This window comes from Leptonychotes weddellii, chromosome 12, assembly GCF_054177405.1.
Source record: "Leptonychotes weddellii isolate Sample4059 chromosome 12, ASM5417740v2, whole genome shotgun sequence".
NCBI lineage: Eukaryota > Metazoa > Chordata > Mammalia > Carnivora > Phocidae > Leptonychotes > Leptonychotes weddellii.
The window spans coordinates 52,648,786-52,667,695 of record NC_138380.1 but is presented as its reverse complement, the minus strand read 5'-3'; the positions used below and the strand labels follow the sequence as shown (position 1 = coordinate 52,667,695).

At 36.9% G+C, this 18,910-nt stretch overlaps 1 protein-coding gene across 1 annotated transcript in view; it reads left to right on the top strand.

Moving 5' to 3' along the window:
* The window catches only part of BZW2 (basic leucine zipper and W2 domains 2), a 63,592-nt gene that overhangs the window by 12,753 nt on the left and 31,929 nt on the right, over window positions 1–18,910 (top strand). Inside the window, exon 2 of the mRNA XM_006736127.3 lies at window positions 10,059–10,123. Coding sequence (XP_006736190.1) covers window positions 10,066–10,123 — 58 coding nt within the window. The 5' untranslated portion in view covers window positions 10,059–10,065. The remainder of the gene's footprint in view (window positions 1–10,058; window positions 10,124–18,910) is intronic.

The following is an 18,910-nucleotide window of genomic DNA, read 5'->3' as shown; positions in this document are numbered from 1 at the left end:
GAAAAAAAAAAACTAGCACAACATAAAAGGGCATAAAAGTGAAAAAATAAAGACCACTACTTTCCAACTTTCATTTGTGATCTCATGTTCATTAAGTTCATTAAGCTCTTGGTTACAGCTCAGGTCATGATCTCAAGGTTGTGAGATCCAGCCCCAAGGCCCACATGTTCAGCATGGAGTCTGCTTGGGATTCTCTCTCTCTCTCTAATAAATAAATAAATAAAATCTTTTTTTTTTTAAGTATATTCATTGCCTTTGAACACTATATAAAAGAAGGAATTTATAAAAATATTAATTAAAAGGGATTTTGATTAATGACAGCATAATTAGTTTAATGTATAGTTATCCTGTATTGAAGGAAGAAAGTAACTTGATAGGTAAATTCTGGAATATATCTTTCTAAATCACTTACTATATAATATTTTATACTTGCATGTTTTTTGCTTTGATGAATGTTTTTTTAAATATACAGGAAAAAATAATGGGCTGTTTTATTTAAAAATTTTAAAAGCCTTTTCTGTTCAGGAACCATAACTTTGCCTTTAGGTATTTGTTTTGAAATAGTGAAAGTTAGAACTTCTTCTCTTTAAAAACCTCACATCTTATTTTGCATGCATACATACACATTCTTTTTTCCGCTGACTTTATTCTTTCTATGATGGTAATCTTTAATAATACTCAGTTTCATTTTATATACTTCTCAATCTCTCCTCAATTAAGCCTGTAACATAGAAGACTATTTCCATGGCAGGAATAATACCCATAGTGCAGGGCATGGTTAAGCAGGTCATAGCTGGCTCATGCCAAGGATTTTGTGTAGTCTCTGTATACAGCAGTGTAAATCTCCATTCTGATGTTACAGTAAGGGTGTTTGGGGGGACTATTTTCTTGCACATGGGACAGTCAAATACAAGGAGATGTATTAACCAGAGTAACATATTATAAGCATCTTCAAATCAAGATTTGATTTTTTGCTTTATTTATTTGCTTTTTTACTGGGGTGTGCAGTCCATATGCAGCAGGGTTATTTCCTGCTTCCCAGCTGACCAAATTCTGTAGGATCTGGGAAGTTACAGTACAAAGAATCCCTGTGTTGTTTAAGTGTTGGGCTTTTTCAGCTCCCCAAATTGTTCTCCTTGCTCAGCCTCATTCACTGAAGTCTGTAGGACTTCCAATGTTTGCCTTTGCTCCTTGGTTCTATACGTATATATCCACTTTATTTCTGAACCGTCTGAGAGTGGGTGGCATACCCTTTGTCCCTTATTACATCAGAGCATATTTCCTTAGAAGAAGATACTTCTCGTAAAGAGCCACAGTACAATAATAAAATTGAGTGAATTTAACATAGATACCATACTTATCTCCATAGTCTATACTCCAGTTTCATCAATTACCCCATTAATGTCATAAGTATATTAAAATATTTTTACAGGGCAGTACAGCATCCAGTCAAGGATTGCATGCTGCATTTAGTAATGTCCTTTTGATTCTCCTTTTATTTGCTACAGTTCTTTGACTTTTACTTTTAAGACAGTGACATTTTTGAAAAATACAGGCCAGTTGTTTGGGAGAATGTCCCTAGATCTGCCTTTGTTTCCTCGTCATTAGATTGAGATCATGCATTTTTGTTTGGAATGCCACATAAATAATATCCTGTTCTAACTGTAAGCATCCAGAGCCCTGTGGTGTCTGTTGTCTCTGGGTTTAAGGTGTTACCTTGTTTCTCCACTGTGGAGTTACCATTTTTCTTTTTGTAATTTTTGCGAAGATGCAGTGAGGCGATCTGAATATCCTGTTGATCATCAAGCACGCCTGCCCACATGCACACGTGTCATGGCACTGTTAGTATAGCTTGATGATTCTTGCAAGAATCAATTTTTGGTACAATGATTGCAAAATGATGTTTTTCCACTCCATGTTTCCTTCTCTATTTATCAGTTGGCATTCTACTGAAAAGAAAACTTTCATTTCTTCCCAATTACTTTCCTTTCCCTTGTGCACTGGTATATTTGCTTTCTCTAAAATAAATGAGTATGGACTTGTAGATTCTTACTTTATTGAGTGAGTTATGATCCATGCTGTTTTCAATTACTTTAACGGCCAAATTGTCTCAGCTGATGCCAGTGGATTGTCCTCGGGATGGTTTCTATGTTGTTTTATTTTGTTGTTGTTGTTGTTAAAAGCAGTTCACTTTTCTGACACAAGACTGTCAGGATCATATGGAATCTTCCGTGCTCCAACCTTGGAATCAGCCATTTTATCCAAGAGACCTTTGTTTCTTTTAGTAGGAAATGATATTTAGATCCTTTGTCATATTTCTCTTTATGCACAGATAATGTTATTACTTGTGACCCCTTGGGGATTGGTTTAAACTTCAGAAGAGTTTAAAGTGTTTCCATTTAAACACATATAATTTTTCTAATTAAAAAGTTATATATCCTTATAGAAAATATAGAAAAGTAGTGTAAGAGAAGTAAAATGCCCTTTGAACTCAGTGCTCATGTTGACCACTGAGTGCTAATGTGCTTTATGTAGCTTAGATCATACCATATATATATAGAACTTGTTGAGTGGGGTTTGTTTTGTTTTGTGTTTTGGGTTGTTTTCTTTGCTGTTTCTACTTAACATATCACTATTTTCTCCAAGTCTGAAAAATTAAACAGTGGCAGTTTTCAGTCATATATTTTATCTTTTCTTTGTTGTCTTTCTGTTCTCACTACTGTGATATCCAAAAGTAGGGAAAATTTATTTGCTCATCCTCCTCTTTTTCTGCCTCCCTCTTCAATCCCGTATTGTTGCCTGCCCTCCATCTTCCCCCCGATTGTCAGAGGGTGTAAAATTATCAATGTCGAAAGACGGCAATTAGTATTAAAGACTGTGGGAAGCATTTATTTTGTATACTAATTGCACTTTTGATTTTAGCTATGACAAGCTACTCAGTGATAAATATGTTTTCTCTAAAATTAACATCAGTGTTTGGCAAACAGAAATAAGTCTCTTGAGGAAATATCTGCCTGGTGGTTGATCTGTATGTGCACAATTTTTAACTCTTGAGAGCAAAGACCATCTCTGGTTTTGGTCACAGTTTTTTCCTTTTTGGTGTAGGATTTTCCACCCTTGGCACAATTAAAAACTTGGACCAGAGAACCCTTTGTTGTGGAGGGATGTCCTGTGCATTGTCCATTACTTAGTGGCATCCATAGCATCTACCTACTAGACATCAGTAGTGTTCCCCACTTCCCCTGCATGACAAAATAGAGGTCTACAGACATTGCCACATGTCCCCTGGGGGGCACATAATGACCCCAGAATGAGACCACTGTCCTTAACACATAAGCACCCCCAAAATACAAATTAATAAATACTTAAACCACAGCTGCCTAATCTTTGGGCATTTCCTTGTCTTCTACCACCATTTCCTCTAAGTTCTCAAAATTTATGGTTTGAAATATTGTGGGTATGCAGTCATCACACTGCTGGTGTCTGGTAGACAAAAGTTCTAAGTGTCTTAACTTACCTAGAACAGAGGTTTGGGGGCATTTTGCTATTAAAATACTTTGAAACATTATATTTGAGGGACTGGTTTTCTGAAAGCCGAAGTGTGCTACAATGTCTGTTGTGTATGTGTGCTTGCATCTTTCCAAGTGTTGAGAGACTTAAGAATCACATCAGCAAGATTAGACCATCTGTAAAGTTGAATGAATATGCCTGGTCAGTTATTAAGGGAAGGGAATGCTCTGGGAGAGATTGCCTCTGGGGAAAAGGGAAGCCCAGAGAAGGGAATGTACATGCCCAGCGTACTTTGTAGAAGTGACTATAAGCAGAGGGTATGAATTGATAGGATGAAAGCATTTTAAGGTTTTATTTTCAATTCTTGACGGTTTTCTAAATTAACTTCACTAAGAGGAAATAAATAACATTACACATTATCTTCATTTATTTCTATGAAGAGGTTGTATGGGATACTTAAAATGTAATTTGTAGAATATTTCTATTTTTGCTAAAAGGAAAGCAGAATATCAGCATTCACAAACAAGGTAGGTATACTACTAAGTTTAAGGTGTGAAATTGTTTGGGAAATGTGATAATGGAAATTTTATCACGATGCCTTTATATCTTAAAAGATTTAGATGAACAGTTAGTTCTTAGTACTCTTTTTCAAAACGTAATTCCTTTGGGCATTGGTCATTCTTTCCTTGTCAGGTGGTTGCTTAGCACAATTTAAGTTTCCACCATTAATGTCCCTCTGGAAATACACAGCTGTAAATTTTTGAGGAGTGAACTATTATTAAGTTTGGTGCTCTTTAAGAAAGATTATTTTTGTGCTTTTATACTAGTAAGGATAAGAAAGAGTAAAGGGATATGAATATAACAGTAATATTTTTGTACTAAAGAAGGGAATATCTGATTTCATTTAGAAACATTTTTCTTATATAGGTAGGCTACTATTTTAAATTTCATTGTTTTTTTTTTTCAATTATTATAAAAACTAAAACCTACATAGAATTTGCTTGGAGATACAAAAGCATTTTGTAGAGGCTGGATGATTTTGATTATAGAGAGGCTGTTTGGTACAAAATCATGATAAGGGCATTAAACAAGCTTATGCTATTCTGGGCAACAAAGTGTAGTGTTATTGTAAGCATTTATCTGGTCTATTGCTTTAGAATGTTAATAATTTACACTTGCAGAGTGCAACTTAATTATTTTTGCTTCTTTTGAGATCATTGTTATCAACCCAAATGACTCCTGGACATGACAACTTTCTGTAAAGGATTTTAATGTTGTATGTTCTTGGAGTTTTAGCTTTAATGAAAAGGAGAATAGTTTATAACTATGGGCAATTTTTAGTTTGTTGTTTTTATGGTACATTATTTTGCTCATTTGGAACATAGAATAAAAGGTAGTTCTTGAAAGTTACTCCTAAACACAAAGTACTTCCTGAGAATGTTGCAGTGAAGTGGCTCAGTTACATTACTGGTTTTGTGTGCTAGTGTTACTGTATCTTTATGAAATACTTTATACTTTGGAGATGATATTGTTGCCCTATAACTTTTATTTTCTTAGAATTGAAAGTCTTTTTTTCTTCTTGCTGCCTCCAGGATTATTTATTACACACAGAGTTTCGCTTTGTTTTTTGTTTGTTTGTTTGGCTTAAACAACAAACATTTATTCCTCACAATTCTGTAGGCTAGGAAGTCCTAAGATCAGGGATGATACAGATTGAGTGTTTGGTAAGAACCCACTTCCCAGTTCATAGATGGCCATCTTCCTGCTGTGTCCTCACATGGGGGAGGAGCCAGAGAGCTCTCTGGGGTCTCTTTTATAAAAGCACTAATCCCATTCAGGAGAGCTTCACCCTCATGACCTAATCCCCTCCCAAAGGCCCTACCTACTTCCTAATACTATCACATTGGAGGTTAGGATATCAACATATGAATTTGGGAGTTAGGGGGGCTGGGGGTGGGACACAAACATTCAGTCCATAACAGAGGCATATAATGTCAGATCATCCCATGATTAATCATTTGATTGTTAGGTTCAGGTGGTGACCTCCAGATATCATTAAGGTACAGTTTTCCTTTTGCAATTACTAAGTAAATTGTGGAGTGATTCTTCAGCACCATGTGAATATGCTTTTCTCCTAACAACCTTTTTATCCAATTGTTTTATTTATTTATTTATTTATTTATTTATTTATTTATTTATTTATTTATTATGAGTTTTGCTTTGAAGTCTGGTATTTCTTTTCTTTCTCACGATAGCCACCTGGTTTTGAAATTTGGGCAAAATGCTCCTCAGAGCTACTTTATTTAAAAAATTGATTTAAAAACTTTCTATTCTTTGGATGTATTTTATCAAAATGAAATGTGTTGGGCCATAATGAATTCTTTAGAACTGGGTTGCCCAATGTAACCACTAGCCATACTGGCTATTTTCATTTTAATTAATGAAAATTAAATACATTTAAATTCCTCAGTTACACTAGCCACATTTCAAGAGCTCGAGGACTACATGTGTCTAGTAGCTTCCATATTAGACAGTACAGATACAGAACATTTCCACCATCATAGACAGTTCTGTTGAATACATGGCTTTAGAATGGGAGATGGCAGACCACAGCCTGAGAGACCAGTCTGATCCACCACTTGTTCTGTAAATAAAGTTTTATTGGAATAACTTGTTTACATATTGTCTATGGCTGCTTTCAGGTTCTAACAGCAAAACTCAGGAGTTGGAACAGATACCATGTGGCTCACAGCACCTAAACTATTTTCTTTTATCCCTTTATAGAAGACTGTGATCCCACTTTAGCATATGCATATTCATAAAGTTGAGGTTGTTTGAATAGCCTAGTTATATGTATATGTTAGCAGTATAACATATGATATAAGGCAGATTTTCATAGTTTAGAGATTATCCAGACCAGAACAGTCATCCCCTTATAGGAACAACAAGAAAATCAGTCCTTCTCTGCTAGATCAGATTCTTTCCAAAATGAAGGGAATTAAAGAAGAAAAATACCAGGCAAGACAACACACAATGTGTCAATCTACTCAAGGTGTGCTGGGCAACTGGCAGAATTAGTACACAGTTGCCAAGAGGCCAACCCATCTGAGCTGCTGACCCATTGTCACACTTGGACCCAGAGTCAGTTGGGAGTAAGGGATAGAATCTACAAAGGACCCAGGACAGTAAGAATAGTAACAGAGGGACGTGGGTGAAATTTTATTTCTTATATTTTAAACTGAAACATCTTTCAGTTGGGCCTTTCAGTTTAGTTTATTCAAAAAAATGTTTATTTCATTAATAGGGTACTTAGTTTTGAACTTTGATTGATTGAATCTTTTTAATATTTTATTGTCTTTTCTCTTGTGGAATAGCCAAGAAATTTAGTCTCTGAGATGACATGGGAAATATTTAAATCCAGTTGTGTTTTACCATTTTGCATACAATTTTCTTGTAATACTATTTTAAACCATGGAGCTTTTCCATGGGGGGGTGGCATGAGCTTATTTTTATTTTGTCTGTGTGTTTGGCTGATAGTTTTTTGAATGCATATATAGGCTGTACCCCAGATAAGTTTTGTCTCTGAGGATTCTGTTAAACTGATTTAACATATGCATCTATACATACCTACGTGTATGTATTTTTAGTTAGTTGTTTTCAAGTTGTGAATTGTAGTGCAATCTAATCAAAATAAGCATTTGACATTGGCCTAATAGAACCGTCTTTGTTATTCTTCTGGCCTAATAGAACCGTCTTTGTTATTCTTCATTACTTTCCCAGGTTGAAACTAGCACAGTTTCTTATTCAAAGTGCCCTTGCTTCTCTCCCGCCAGGGCTTCAGTGAGTACCTTATGAAGCAGATTATAATGTAGCTCCGAGGGCTAAATTTAGAGACAAGCCAAGCCTCTGCTCTAAATAGTAACAGCTAAGCGATAGAGACTTTTGGTGAACAGAGGTCTTCATTTAGTCTTTCAATAGCAGTAGGTGAGTTGCTGTTGGTGTTTGTTTTAATTTTTGCTGCTGTGTATGTCAGAATCTTTGTATGCTTTTTTTGTTTAAATGTTACTATGTTGTTTTCCACCTGCGGTATACGGAAGGTGTGCAAAATAAGGTCACAAAACGAGACCATGAAGAAACAAACTTTTGTGTTTAGAACTGAAGAGATTATAAATGGAGCTAAAGATTTTTAAAATAGAGTAATTCTCTGATCGGTAGGCTGTGTTTTGTGGTAATTCCTTATTAGCAGAAAAACAGCAACAAAATGCTAAGCTAGAGTTAGAGAGTTCGGTGAGTTTATATTCCGGACTGTAAAATAAAACTTTTAGGGAAGGCTTACACTTTTAAAATATTTTTTATTAATTCCATAATAGAGACATCTTTAGCAAAGAGTAACTGCAGCATGTTCACCTGCTAGAAAAGCTTCAGGCTACTTGGAGTCTTTTTTTGTTTTTATAATACCTCAGTATGAGACCTAAACTCTTTAACAGGTATTTTTTCTTTGCTGGCACAGGAAAATATTTTATATAATATTTGTAGTGTTTGGGGAGGTGTAGAAACAAGAAACACACACATCCATTATGAGTACCCCAATGAAATGTTTGCTAATCCAGAGTGAATCTTTTGAAAATGCCAACAAGAAAATTTCTGAATGAAAGAGTCTTGTAGTGACTGTAAATAATGCATTAGAAGCTCTATTTCCAACTTCCATCAAATGAGATTTCATTAAGTTTATTGCTTTTGTAACTATTTCAGTGTGTAGCTGCTGCCCCCCATACACATAGTGATCACTTTCTCTACCCTTTGTTCTAGATCTGTACTGCTATTGTACTGTAAATGTTTGTGGATTTTATCTCCTCTAGGCCCTCTGCTCCTTGAGGGCGTGGAATCTGGCTTAGTCACCTTTATAGCTCAAAGCATGATACATTAAGTTCACTTTATGGGATTGATGAAAATTATCTCTACTTAAGCCATAACAGAAAATCCTTTTTGTGTTACTTTTCTTTTTAATCCATTCCACTTTTTAAATTATGATTAAAGGTTTAAGTGATAAACATTACTTTCCATATGAAAATAGATTTTCTTCTTTCATGGTGTGGAAAGTTTGGGTATATAAATAGAATCATTTTTATATGTTCTTAAGGATCTTTTTAAACTTTGAGACATAATTAAATAGTTTACTCGGATACAGCAGATTTTCTTGATTGTTTAATGGTGACTTAATTGGAAAAATCTAGACATTCTCAAATCACAATTAAAAAGAACTTTGAAAGGTAATTAAATAATTTGCTTGACATTTTCTTAATTGTGTGGTCTTCATAATTTTGGTAATCTGGATATATATTCATATTATAATATTAATGCCACAAGGTTATTCCTAATTTCTAAGAGATCTTACAGAGCAGGTTCTTTTTTACTTTTTTTTTAAAGATAATTTAATCTTAAATTTTCTTTGCAGAGAAAAGCAAATATTATGTATATTCCCTTTTTAACCAAAAAATTACACTTCACACTTTTATTCAGCTTGCTTTTTTCCATTAACAATATGCCTTGAACATCTTTCCATGTCTGTGCAATAGCTTATTTGACAATTATTAACTAAATGCGAACTCTTTACTTAGTGTTGTTTTAGATACTAAAGATACTGCTTTGAGTAAAACCTACAAAGTCCCTACTCACGTGGGGGTTACATTCTAATGGGGGAAATGAACCATGGGCAAACCCATCATAGTGAAATGGCAGGTGCTACTAAGGGCTGCGAAGAGAAATAAAGCTTGGTAAGGAGAGACGGACAAGGGACACCATTTGTGGGGGTCACCAGGGAAGGCTTCTCTGAAAAGGAGGCACTCGAGTGAGGGCAGAGAGTGAGCCACGTGAATGGGTGGGGAAAGATCCTTCCCAGAGGAGAGGCAGCTTTCTCCGGCACATTGGAAGAAGAGAACAGTACGGCTGGGGCGCAGTGAACGAGGGGGAGGGATGCAGATGGCCGAAGCGTGATCAGAGAGGGAGCCAGGGCAAGAAATGTAGCACTGCATTTAGATCTCATTCTTCTGTAAAGCTTCATAACTTTCCATTTGATGGCTTCTTAGAACTTACTTAACCAGACTACTGTTTATGGGCATTTAACTTTGCAAGTTTTTATTCAACAGTGCTGCGACTCAGTCCTTTTGTACACACGCACTTACACGAGTGCACGCAGGCATAATTATGCATATTTGTGTGGGTAAAACGGCAAAGTAAATTTCTAGTAAAAGAATTTGTGGACTACAGGTTATGCACGTGTAAATATTTATATTCACCAAATGCTTCTCCAAAGTACTGCATGGAGTTTATTCCCTCTGTCAAAGTTTATGTCTGTGGTCGTTTTCCCTATGTCTTTTGTCAACACTAGATATTATTAAATTTTAAAAGTTTTGCTAGTTCAACAGTTACAATTACACCTTGCTTTTAAAAGTATATTCAGTATAGGTGAGATGGAACGTATGCTTATTAGCCATACATTTTTATGTGAACTGCTTATTTGAAATAATCTTTATTTTCTTTGTTTTCAGAAATTTTATGAATAAGCATCAGAAGCCAGTGCTAACAGGCCAGCGGTTCAAAACTCGGAAAAGGGGTAAGGTTGTGCTGTGCGTTTGCGTGCGTATGGGGGTTGGCAGAGCGGGTGAAGTTCTAAGCAAGTTAGGAGATTTGCAGAAGGATTAGAATTATCCTTGTTTCCACTGAACCTCCCTCGTTCTATTCTTTTAAGCTCTGGATATAGAATCTGAAGTTCTGCATTCAAGCCTTTGAATAGTTCTTTACGTGTTTGATTTTGGACAAGTCATTTAACTCGTCTGAACTTTGTGTCTTTATCTCCTAAAGGAGGATGATTCTATCTGGTCAAGGTTTCCTCACTCTCCTGTGAGGCTATGAAGACAATAGATAAACTCTGCTGTTTTTGACATCCAGCATTTGTATTTGAGTTTTGCTTTCTTTGTTGTTTTTAAGGAAATGTTGAGAGCAAAGGTGGTAAAACTTAGGAGAAAAGTAAATTAGGAAAGGAGATATTGATGAGTTTTTACACTTGAAAATTTAAGAAGTCAAATTAAATTTACAGCCTAAATATCTTTAAAGCTCAGGATATTTTCACATGTCTTTTATTGTGGAAAGGTAGTGATAGACCCCATTTGATGACTGGTAACAAATTTATTTGGGTGAGTGACTTCTTTTTATGCTATGTTCATCTTATCATCCTTTCTGTGTAAAGAATAGTTGTAAATTTTTAATCAGTTTTGCATAATTATAAAGAAGTCCTTTTGGACTTAAAAAAAAAAAATAGTTGAGCCGTAACGTGATGAGGAAACTTTTTTTAAAAGGGAACATGATATGAAATTATTATGTTGACTAACACTGAGGACAATAACTGAAACATATTTAAGAAAGTATCATGCAGAAACATGAATGACAATTAGATATCTCTGTGAGGCCTCACTGCTGATTGCAAAGGTTGATGGCAGGTAATGGTCACCAAGTGCTAAATTGTTGAATTGATAGCCCATAGTATATGGCTTTGGCATTTCCAATGTTGAGGTAGCCCCTGCAGCTTATACTGTCTTGCATAAGTACTGTGTCTGCATAAGTAGCAAGTCTAGCCTTGCAGAAGGAAAGGAAGTCTGAATGCAATCAGTCATTTGGAGTAGAAGAGTTCGTGAGAGTCACTAGATAGCAGTGGAGGCTGAATTTAAAACTGTAAATGCTGCTTGCTGGGAATTCACATTCCTACTAAAAAAAGAAAATTAAAAAACTGTAAAGTAAGCAAAATGTGGTTATTTTGTACAGTATTTTTGTCTTGTGCTTTCCCCTTTTCTATTTTTTTTTTTTTTCATCCCTGGCTCATCCCTATAAGCTAAGGCACATGGCCTGAGCCATCTCCCTCTGCGTGGTCCTCATCTGGGTCCTTATCTTGGTCTTACAAATTGCGTCCCCACTACATTTCCTCATTGAAATCCAGATGTTGATATCAATACAAGGCGTTACAGTCAATGTGCCTTCATTATCTCATGGTTTAAAAGCAGTCATGGGGGAAAAAAATGATGTGGATGATTTTAAAAGGACTTCATCAGGAAGGAACGATACAGTTCAGAAAGTTAATTGTAGTTAAGGTATTGTTGAGCCTGGTAATGTGATAATATCTAATATATGCCCACCTGTGAGGTGCAGAAAGGTTCTCCTTCCCCTGCCCACTGGGGGAACGTGTTAATCTCAGACCTGGATCCCCAACTCGAACAGCTTTACCCATGTGATGCTGATTCACGGTAACTGAGCTTAAAAGCCAAGAGAGGGCCCAAGGATTGCACAACAGCCGACATGACTCAACAAGTAAACTGGCTCTTAGAGTCAGTCTTCAGTTTTGAACTGGAAAGGTTTTCTCTAATTCTGAGCTGGTTTGTCTCTTGATTCATTCGGTGAGCAAGATTGTGCCTATGTCTTTCTGCTCCTGGAATACTCAGAGAGAGCTACCCAGAAATATATATTATTTGTCAGTTGATCGGGATTTATATAACTCAGGTCTGTTGGGGATTTCAGCAGCACTTGAGCTATTTTGTGCCAGACTGCTGGCTGGGGGGAAAAAATGGAGTCAGCCTCATTTTCTACACTTCATAATAGTGAATTGCCTCCTGATGATTTATCGTGCTTTGGCTTTTCTTTTGCAATTATGATAGGGCTGACTTCAGATAAATGGTTGACAGTTTTGTAGAGCTGAGGCAAAAAATCTAGTGAGGTTATTTCAAGGTCATTTTCATAGGCTGTCTTCTGAGGATCTGTCTTCAGTTTGAAACTGTTTGCTAGCAAAGCTAATAATGCTCTTCCATGCCAAATTAGTAAAAAAAATGTATTTTCTATTGCTTAACATCAAAATTAAACATTATGATAGGACACATCATTTAGAAATCTACTCAGACTGTTTTCCTTTATGAAATATACACATCTTATTTATGATATTTTCTTCAAAGAAATTATGTTTTCTAGTGTGGCTTGTGGGAATTTGAAACAATAGAAATTTCTCCCCTGTGCCATTGTTATGCTTAGCTAAGTGAAATATTTAATAACTGAACTCACCTCCCTATAAATTTTGTAGAGAAATTGGATTAAAATTAGTGAAAATAGGAGAGAAAAAAAAATGACCGACTACAGGCATCCAGAGTGCCCACATACCCTTGGTTCTCCCTGAGACTTTTCATCTGTCTTGGCAGTTTTAAATCACTCTTAGATTTATAATAAGTGTTAGCAACTGATCTAGTAAACCTTCGAATACTGAAATATGTATGTTTGTAAATATATATATGTAAATATATGTGTATGTGTATAGTTAGAAAACCCATGATTGTTCTAACTCGTTTACTATACTTAAGTGACAGTCAAAAAAGGATGTAGGTTTTGTTACTTATCACTGACTCAGTGGTAGGAAAAGTGTTATATTAACCAGATACTATGGTTCCCAGAGAAAGCAGTGTGTTTAGATAACTTAGAGGCATATTTGAGCATCAGAAATAAGCCTGTTTCTCTATGTCAGTATAAGGGCCAGCATGACTAACTCTCTAGTGTCACACTTGTGATTCACCAACACAGTATAAATTTGAGACCCTAATTATATACTTCCCGCTTCAAGGGAGGTTAGACCTATCGAATGGAAACGCAAGGAAGTAATAGCGTATTTTCATTAAGATTTTGTTAGTATTTTTGCTAGACTGTCCTCAAGTGAACTACAAAGTACATATAATGTCTAGTTTCAGATAAAAAAAGAACTTTGGGGTAAAATATGTCATGTTTCCCCAAATTTTCATCAGTGTTCTTGCCATTTTCTTGTTGGGGAATTTTGTATTCCTCTGGATGGACATGTTATCTTAGCAGATGGGCACTTCTTTTCAGCCTGCAAAAGAATGATTAATCCTAGCATGCCATCACAACTTCTTAAGATGCCCAAGCTACGAGCGATCATTTTGACCTAATGCATTATCACTCACTGTTGAAGTATCTTCGGCCATGACATGCTGTCTTCATCCTCTTACTTCCCTCTTCCTTGGCAGATCTCTTAGGAAGATAGAACTGAAATGAAGGGCTTTACACAAACACAAGTTCTTGAGTTGTCTCTCCGATTCAAAACAAAGTCCTCTGCATGAATTCTTAGCATGGTCTAGATTTTCTACCTGTTTACTAACTTTCATTTTCCAATGTCTCAAAGTTACAATTTTCGAATCATCAAAGCCTGTTCTACCGCCCGAGTCAACATTCAAGTACGTCGTAGTGCCGTTGCGGGAATGGCCTCAGTTGGTTTTGAAAGCTGGTTACGAGACAATAAACAACTTGTGGTGGTTTTGTTTCTCATGTTCTCATATAACAGGAAAGAAATCTTTTACTGCCAAAGGGGTTAGGAGAATTACCTTTTGGCTGGACCCAGAGTGGGGGGTGAAGTGTCCTTCGCTTGCCATTGAGTTCGTCCTGCGTAGTCACAGCTCCCCCCTCCTCCAGCTTCTCCTCTGTTCCCCTGGAGTTCCCGTTCTCGTCCTCCCCCTCCACAAAACAAGACCCTAATTATATTTTTCCTGCAGTCAACATTTGCATGTTCTTGGCTGCGTAATGTTTTGCTTATGGCATCAAAAGGACTTTTATCTCTTGTTCGTGAAAAAATGGCATTCAAGTTACGTCTGTCTTTATGGCATCTTAAGCTGTGTGACTCTGACTGGTACTGGGGATGCCGTTCTTTGGTTCTGATGCTGTGGGGTTAACCCCTTACAACTCACCCCTCCTACTAGACCAGTATAGACAGTCAGTCTGTACAAAACAGACAGGTGCTATTCTGGTCTCCAAGTAGTTTTTTAAATGTATGCGGGTCCCATGGTTTAAATAGTCAAACCATCCTGCAAGACATTTATAGCAACAGCAGGTAAATTCCCCAGAGGAATGCCTTCTGCTCTTTATATGCTTCTTTTAATTTTATGTTCACTTAACCAAGTAACATTCTTACATGGTTATTTCCTGACTTTGCTGGGGGAGGTATTTCATCTGCACTTGACACTACGGAAGATGAGGATTTAGCTCTCTTCACTGCCCTACCCACCTGCAGACCTCTTCTTTCTTTTTACCGTAGCCCAGTTTAGCTAGACCGCTGTGTAGGGTTTCTGTTACTTTGACTTTGTGCAGGCTCTTCACAGTTCGGCTGTTACTGGATTACTCTTTTTTCTGAACATCATTTGGTCTTTGGAGTTAATGTTTCGTAATTTAAATGTCATAATTTATCCTTTTTTGTTGCTGCTGTTGTCAATGCCTTAACACTACGCAATACCAACCTTTCCCTTCCTTATGTAAACCCTTTAATACAGACACTTGAGAACTTCTTATTATATGTCGTATAATGCTATCCTAGTGACAGACCCTCCCCAGCGGCTTGCCCTCTAGGCCAGCAGTACCGCTCACGATGTGAGATGTTTGCAGTATCTTTTCCCCGCTGCCCCGGAGAGTCCTGTTGCCTGTCTCCTATTTTTTTTCTCTTTTCCAGGGATCTCATGACTTAATAAGATCATGTGATCATGAGTTATTCTCTCCTTTTGGTGTGGAGTGTCTGCTTCAAGCCTTCTTTTTAGAAAGGAGGGTATGAGAAACATCATTTTTGAGGCCTCAGATGCCTCAAAGTGCATTTATTCAGCTTTTACGCTTGGCTGACAGTTTGACTGAACCCCGGACTTAGGGTTTGGAAACTATTTTCCATCAGAATTTTGAAGAAATTTCTTCTGGTTTCTGGTATTTCTGTTGAGCAATTTAATGTCATTCTGGGGCGCCTGGGTGGCTCAGTCGGTTAAGCGTCTGCCTTCGGCTCAGGTCATGATCCCGGGGTCCTGGGATCGAGCCCCGCATCGGACTCCCTGCTCGGCGGGGAGTCTGCTTCTCCCTCTGCCTGCCCCTCCCCATTGCTTGTTCTCTCTCCCTCTCTCTGTCAAAAATAAATGAATAAAAATCTGTAATGTGATTCTGTTTTTGATAGTTTATATGTGATTTGGGTTTTTGCCCCTGAAACTGCTGACAGCTGCTTTGTTCCCAGCATTGAGATTATGCGATAACGTTGGCATCTTATCGTGGGCCCACTTTGAATCCTCGTGTGCAGACAACTCTTTACTGAGAAACTCATGTCCTTCAACTCTGTAAAACTTTTCTTGAAATTTTTAAATCATTTCTTTCCTTAAAAAAAAAAAAAAATTCTCAGGGCACCTGGCTGGCTCAGTCTGTGGAATATGTGACTGTTGATCTCTGGTTGTGAGGTCGAGTCCTGCATTGGGTGTAGAGATTACTTTAAAAAAATAGAAAATCTTAAAAAAAAATTTCTCATTAAAATTACTATGTGGACATTTGACTGGTGTGCCCTTTTTCTTATTTTTTTGCTCCTACTTTCTAGGTCTTTTTTTCTTGACTTTTTTTTCTAGTTTCTAGGAGATATTCTCAGCTTTCTTTCTCAGCTCTTCTATTGAGTTTTTGACTTTTTCTATCATACTTTCCATTTCCAAGAACTCTTTTATTCATGACATGTTTCTTTTTTTAGCATTTTATTCTTCCTTTCTTCTTCCTCCTCCTTCTTGTTTCTTAAATTTGCAGTGTCCACTTATCTCTCTAAAGGTATTTATGATGGGATTTTTGTGAAGTTTCTGGTTCATCCTTTACCCCTCACTTTCCACATCCAAACTCATTCTCTAAAAGGGGAGATGAAGGTGAAGTCCTGTGAATTGAATCCTACCTTTATCTTTAATTTAGTCATTTTTTTTTCCTGCCTCTTCTGACCTCTGGTTTGTCATCTTCACTTCTTTTCAACAGTGTATGATCCTTGCTTTGTTTAGGATCTAGCTCCAGGGGCCCCCGGCTGGTTCAGTTGGTGGGGCATGGGACTCTTGATCTTGGGGTCATTCATATTCAAGCCCCACATTGGGCGTAGAGATTATGAAAAAAAATAAAAATTAAAAAAAAAAAGATCTGACTCCAAACTGACCTTCCACAAGAAGTCTCTCTTGAGTCTGCTGAGGGTAGGAAACTCCATATATCCATATCCCTACATCCTCTGAAGCCCTTTCAGGGCTTCTACCAATTCAAAACTGTTTCCGTTAAAATACTAAGATTTTATTTGCCTCTTTCACACATTCACTCATGGTGTATGGTGGTTCCCCAGAGGCTACATGATGTGTGATATCACAGCAGATTGCACACAGTGCTTAAGGGAATCCATCTCTCTGCTATTAAGCCAGGCATTAAAGAGATTAAACAAAGCCTGTCTTCACACTAATTTTTTTAATTTGATAAATATTTTTAAATTTTGTTTTAATTTCTATAAAGTAAGTATCCATAGATATAACCTCCTTACACAAAAAAGCTCTTTGGAATCCTCAGTACTTTTTAAGGGTGACAGGGGGTCTTGAGACCAAAATGACTGAGAACATCTGCTCTGAAGCTATAAATATACATATATAGTTCATGGTATATATTAAATATTGAAGTGCCCTGGAATAACTTATCTTGTAAAAAGAAATAAATGTTGATATACATGTGGAGAAAAGGAGAACTTCATGAAATGTTGGTGGGAATATAGAGTGGCATAGCCACTACGGAAAATGGGATGAAAGTTCCTCAAAAAATTTAGGGGCACCTGGGTGGCTCAGTCATTAAGCATCTGCCTTCAGCTCAGGTCATGATCCCGGGTTTCTGGGATTGAGCACCGCATCGGGCTCCCTGCTCAGCGGGAAACCTGCTTCTCCCACTCCCACTCCCTCTGCTGTGTTCCCTCTCTCACTGTGTCTCTCTCTGTCAAATAAATAAATAAAATCTTAAAAAAAAAAAAAAAAATTTAAAGGGGCGTCTGGGTGGCTGAGTTGGTTATGTGGCCAACTCTTGATTTCGGCTCAGGTCATGATCTCAGGATCCTAGGATCCAGCCCCGCATTGGACTTCACGCTCAGCAGGGAGTCTGCTAGAGGATTTTTTCTTCCTCTCCTTTCCCCCCTTCCCCCCTGATGCACATACTGTCTCAAATAAATAAATCTTTTTTAAAAATTTTAAAATAGAACTACCATATGATCTAGTAATTCTACTACTGGGTATTTATCTGAAGAAAATGAGAACAGTAATTTGAAAAGTTATAGGCACCCCTGCGTTCATTGCAGCATTATTTACAAATAGCCAAGGTATGAAAGCAACCTAAGTATCCACTGATGGATGAATGGATAAAGAAAATGTGGTATATACATATATGCAATAGAATATTATTGAGCTATAAAGAGAAAGAAATCTTGTCATTTGGGACAACATGGATAGACCTAGAGGGCATTACGATAAAGAAGTCAGACAGAAAGACAGATACCATATGATCTTACTTATGTGCGGAATCTTTCAAAACAAAACAAAACAAAACCCCCACAATCATAAATACAGAGAACAGACTGGTGGTTGCCAGAGGCAGGGAGTGAGGGGCGGGCAGAATGGGTGAAGGTAGTCAAAAGGAACAAACTTCCAGTAATGAAATAAATAAGTTCCAGGGATGTGATGTACAGTTTGGTGACTATAGTTACTGATACTGTGTGGTATAATAGAAAGTTGCTGGGAGGCTAAGTCTTAAAAGTTCTCGTCACAAGAAAAAAGAATTATAACTATCTATGGTGGTAGATGTTAACTATACTTACTCTGGTTGGTAATCATTTTGCTGCACATCTGAAACTAATATGTCAATTATATAATTGATACATTGATAATTGAAACTAATATATGTCAATAATAAGAGTAATAATAACAAATAATAAAGAGATGTCCCTCTTTATTTCCTCCGTCCTAATCTTTATTTTGTTGATTTGTATATTCTCCTTTATTCTTAGGCAATTCTCCCTGAGTCATTTTCTTTATCCTAAATCAAAGAAAATTTTAAGTTTTGATTGTTATACTTTATTTATTCTCAGGTGGTTAGTGTAAATAGATTACAGTGGCCTATTCTGTGGATGACAGAAATGATCAGTTATCAATTTTATTATGTATTAGATAGAGTTAACGTATTTTTGTGGCCCCTTTAAATAGGAAATAAAAAATTTGATTGAATAAATGTTTAAACAAGGAGTTTCAGAACATGTCAATCTAGCAGAAAAACTTAGTTGTCTTCCAACTTTTAAATAATCACACTGTCAAGTAAAGAATGATGGACAAAGGGGCGCCTGGGTGGCTCAGTTGGTTAAGCGACTGCCTTCGGCTCAGGTCATGATCCTGGAGTCCCGGGATCGAGTCCCGCATCGGGCTCCCTGCTCGGCGGGGAGTCTGCTTCTCCCTCTCCCACTCCCCGTTTGTGTTCCCTCTCTCGCTGTGTCTTTCTCTGTCAAATAAATAAATAAAATCTTTAAAAAAAA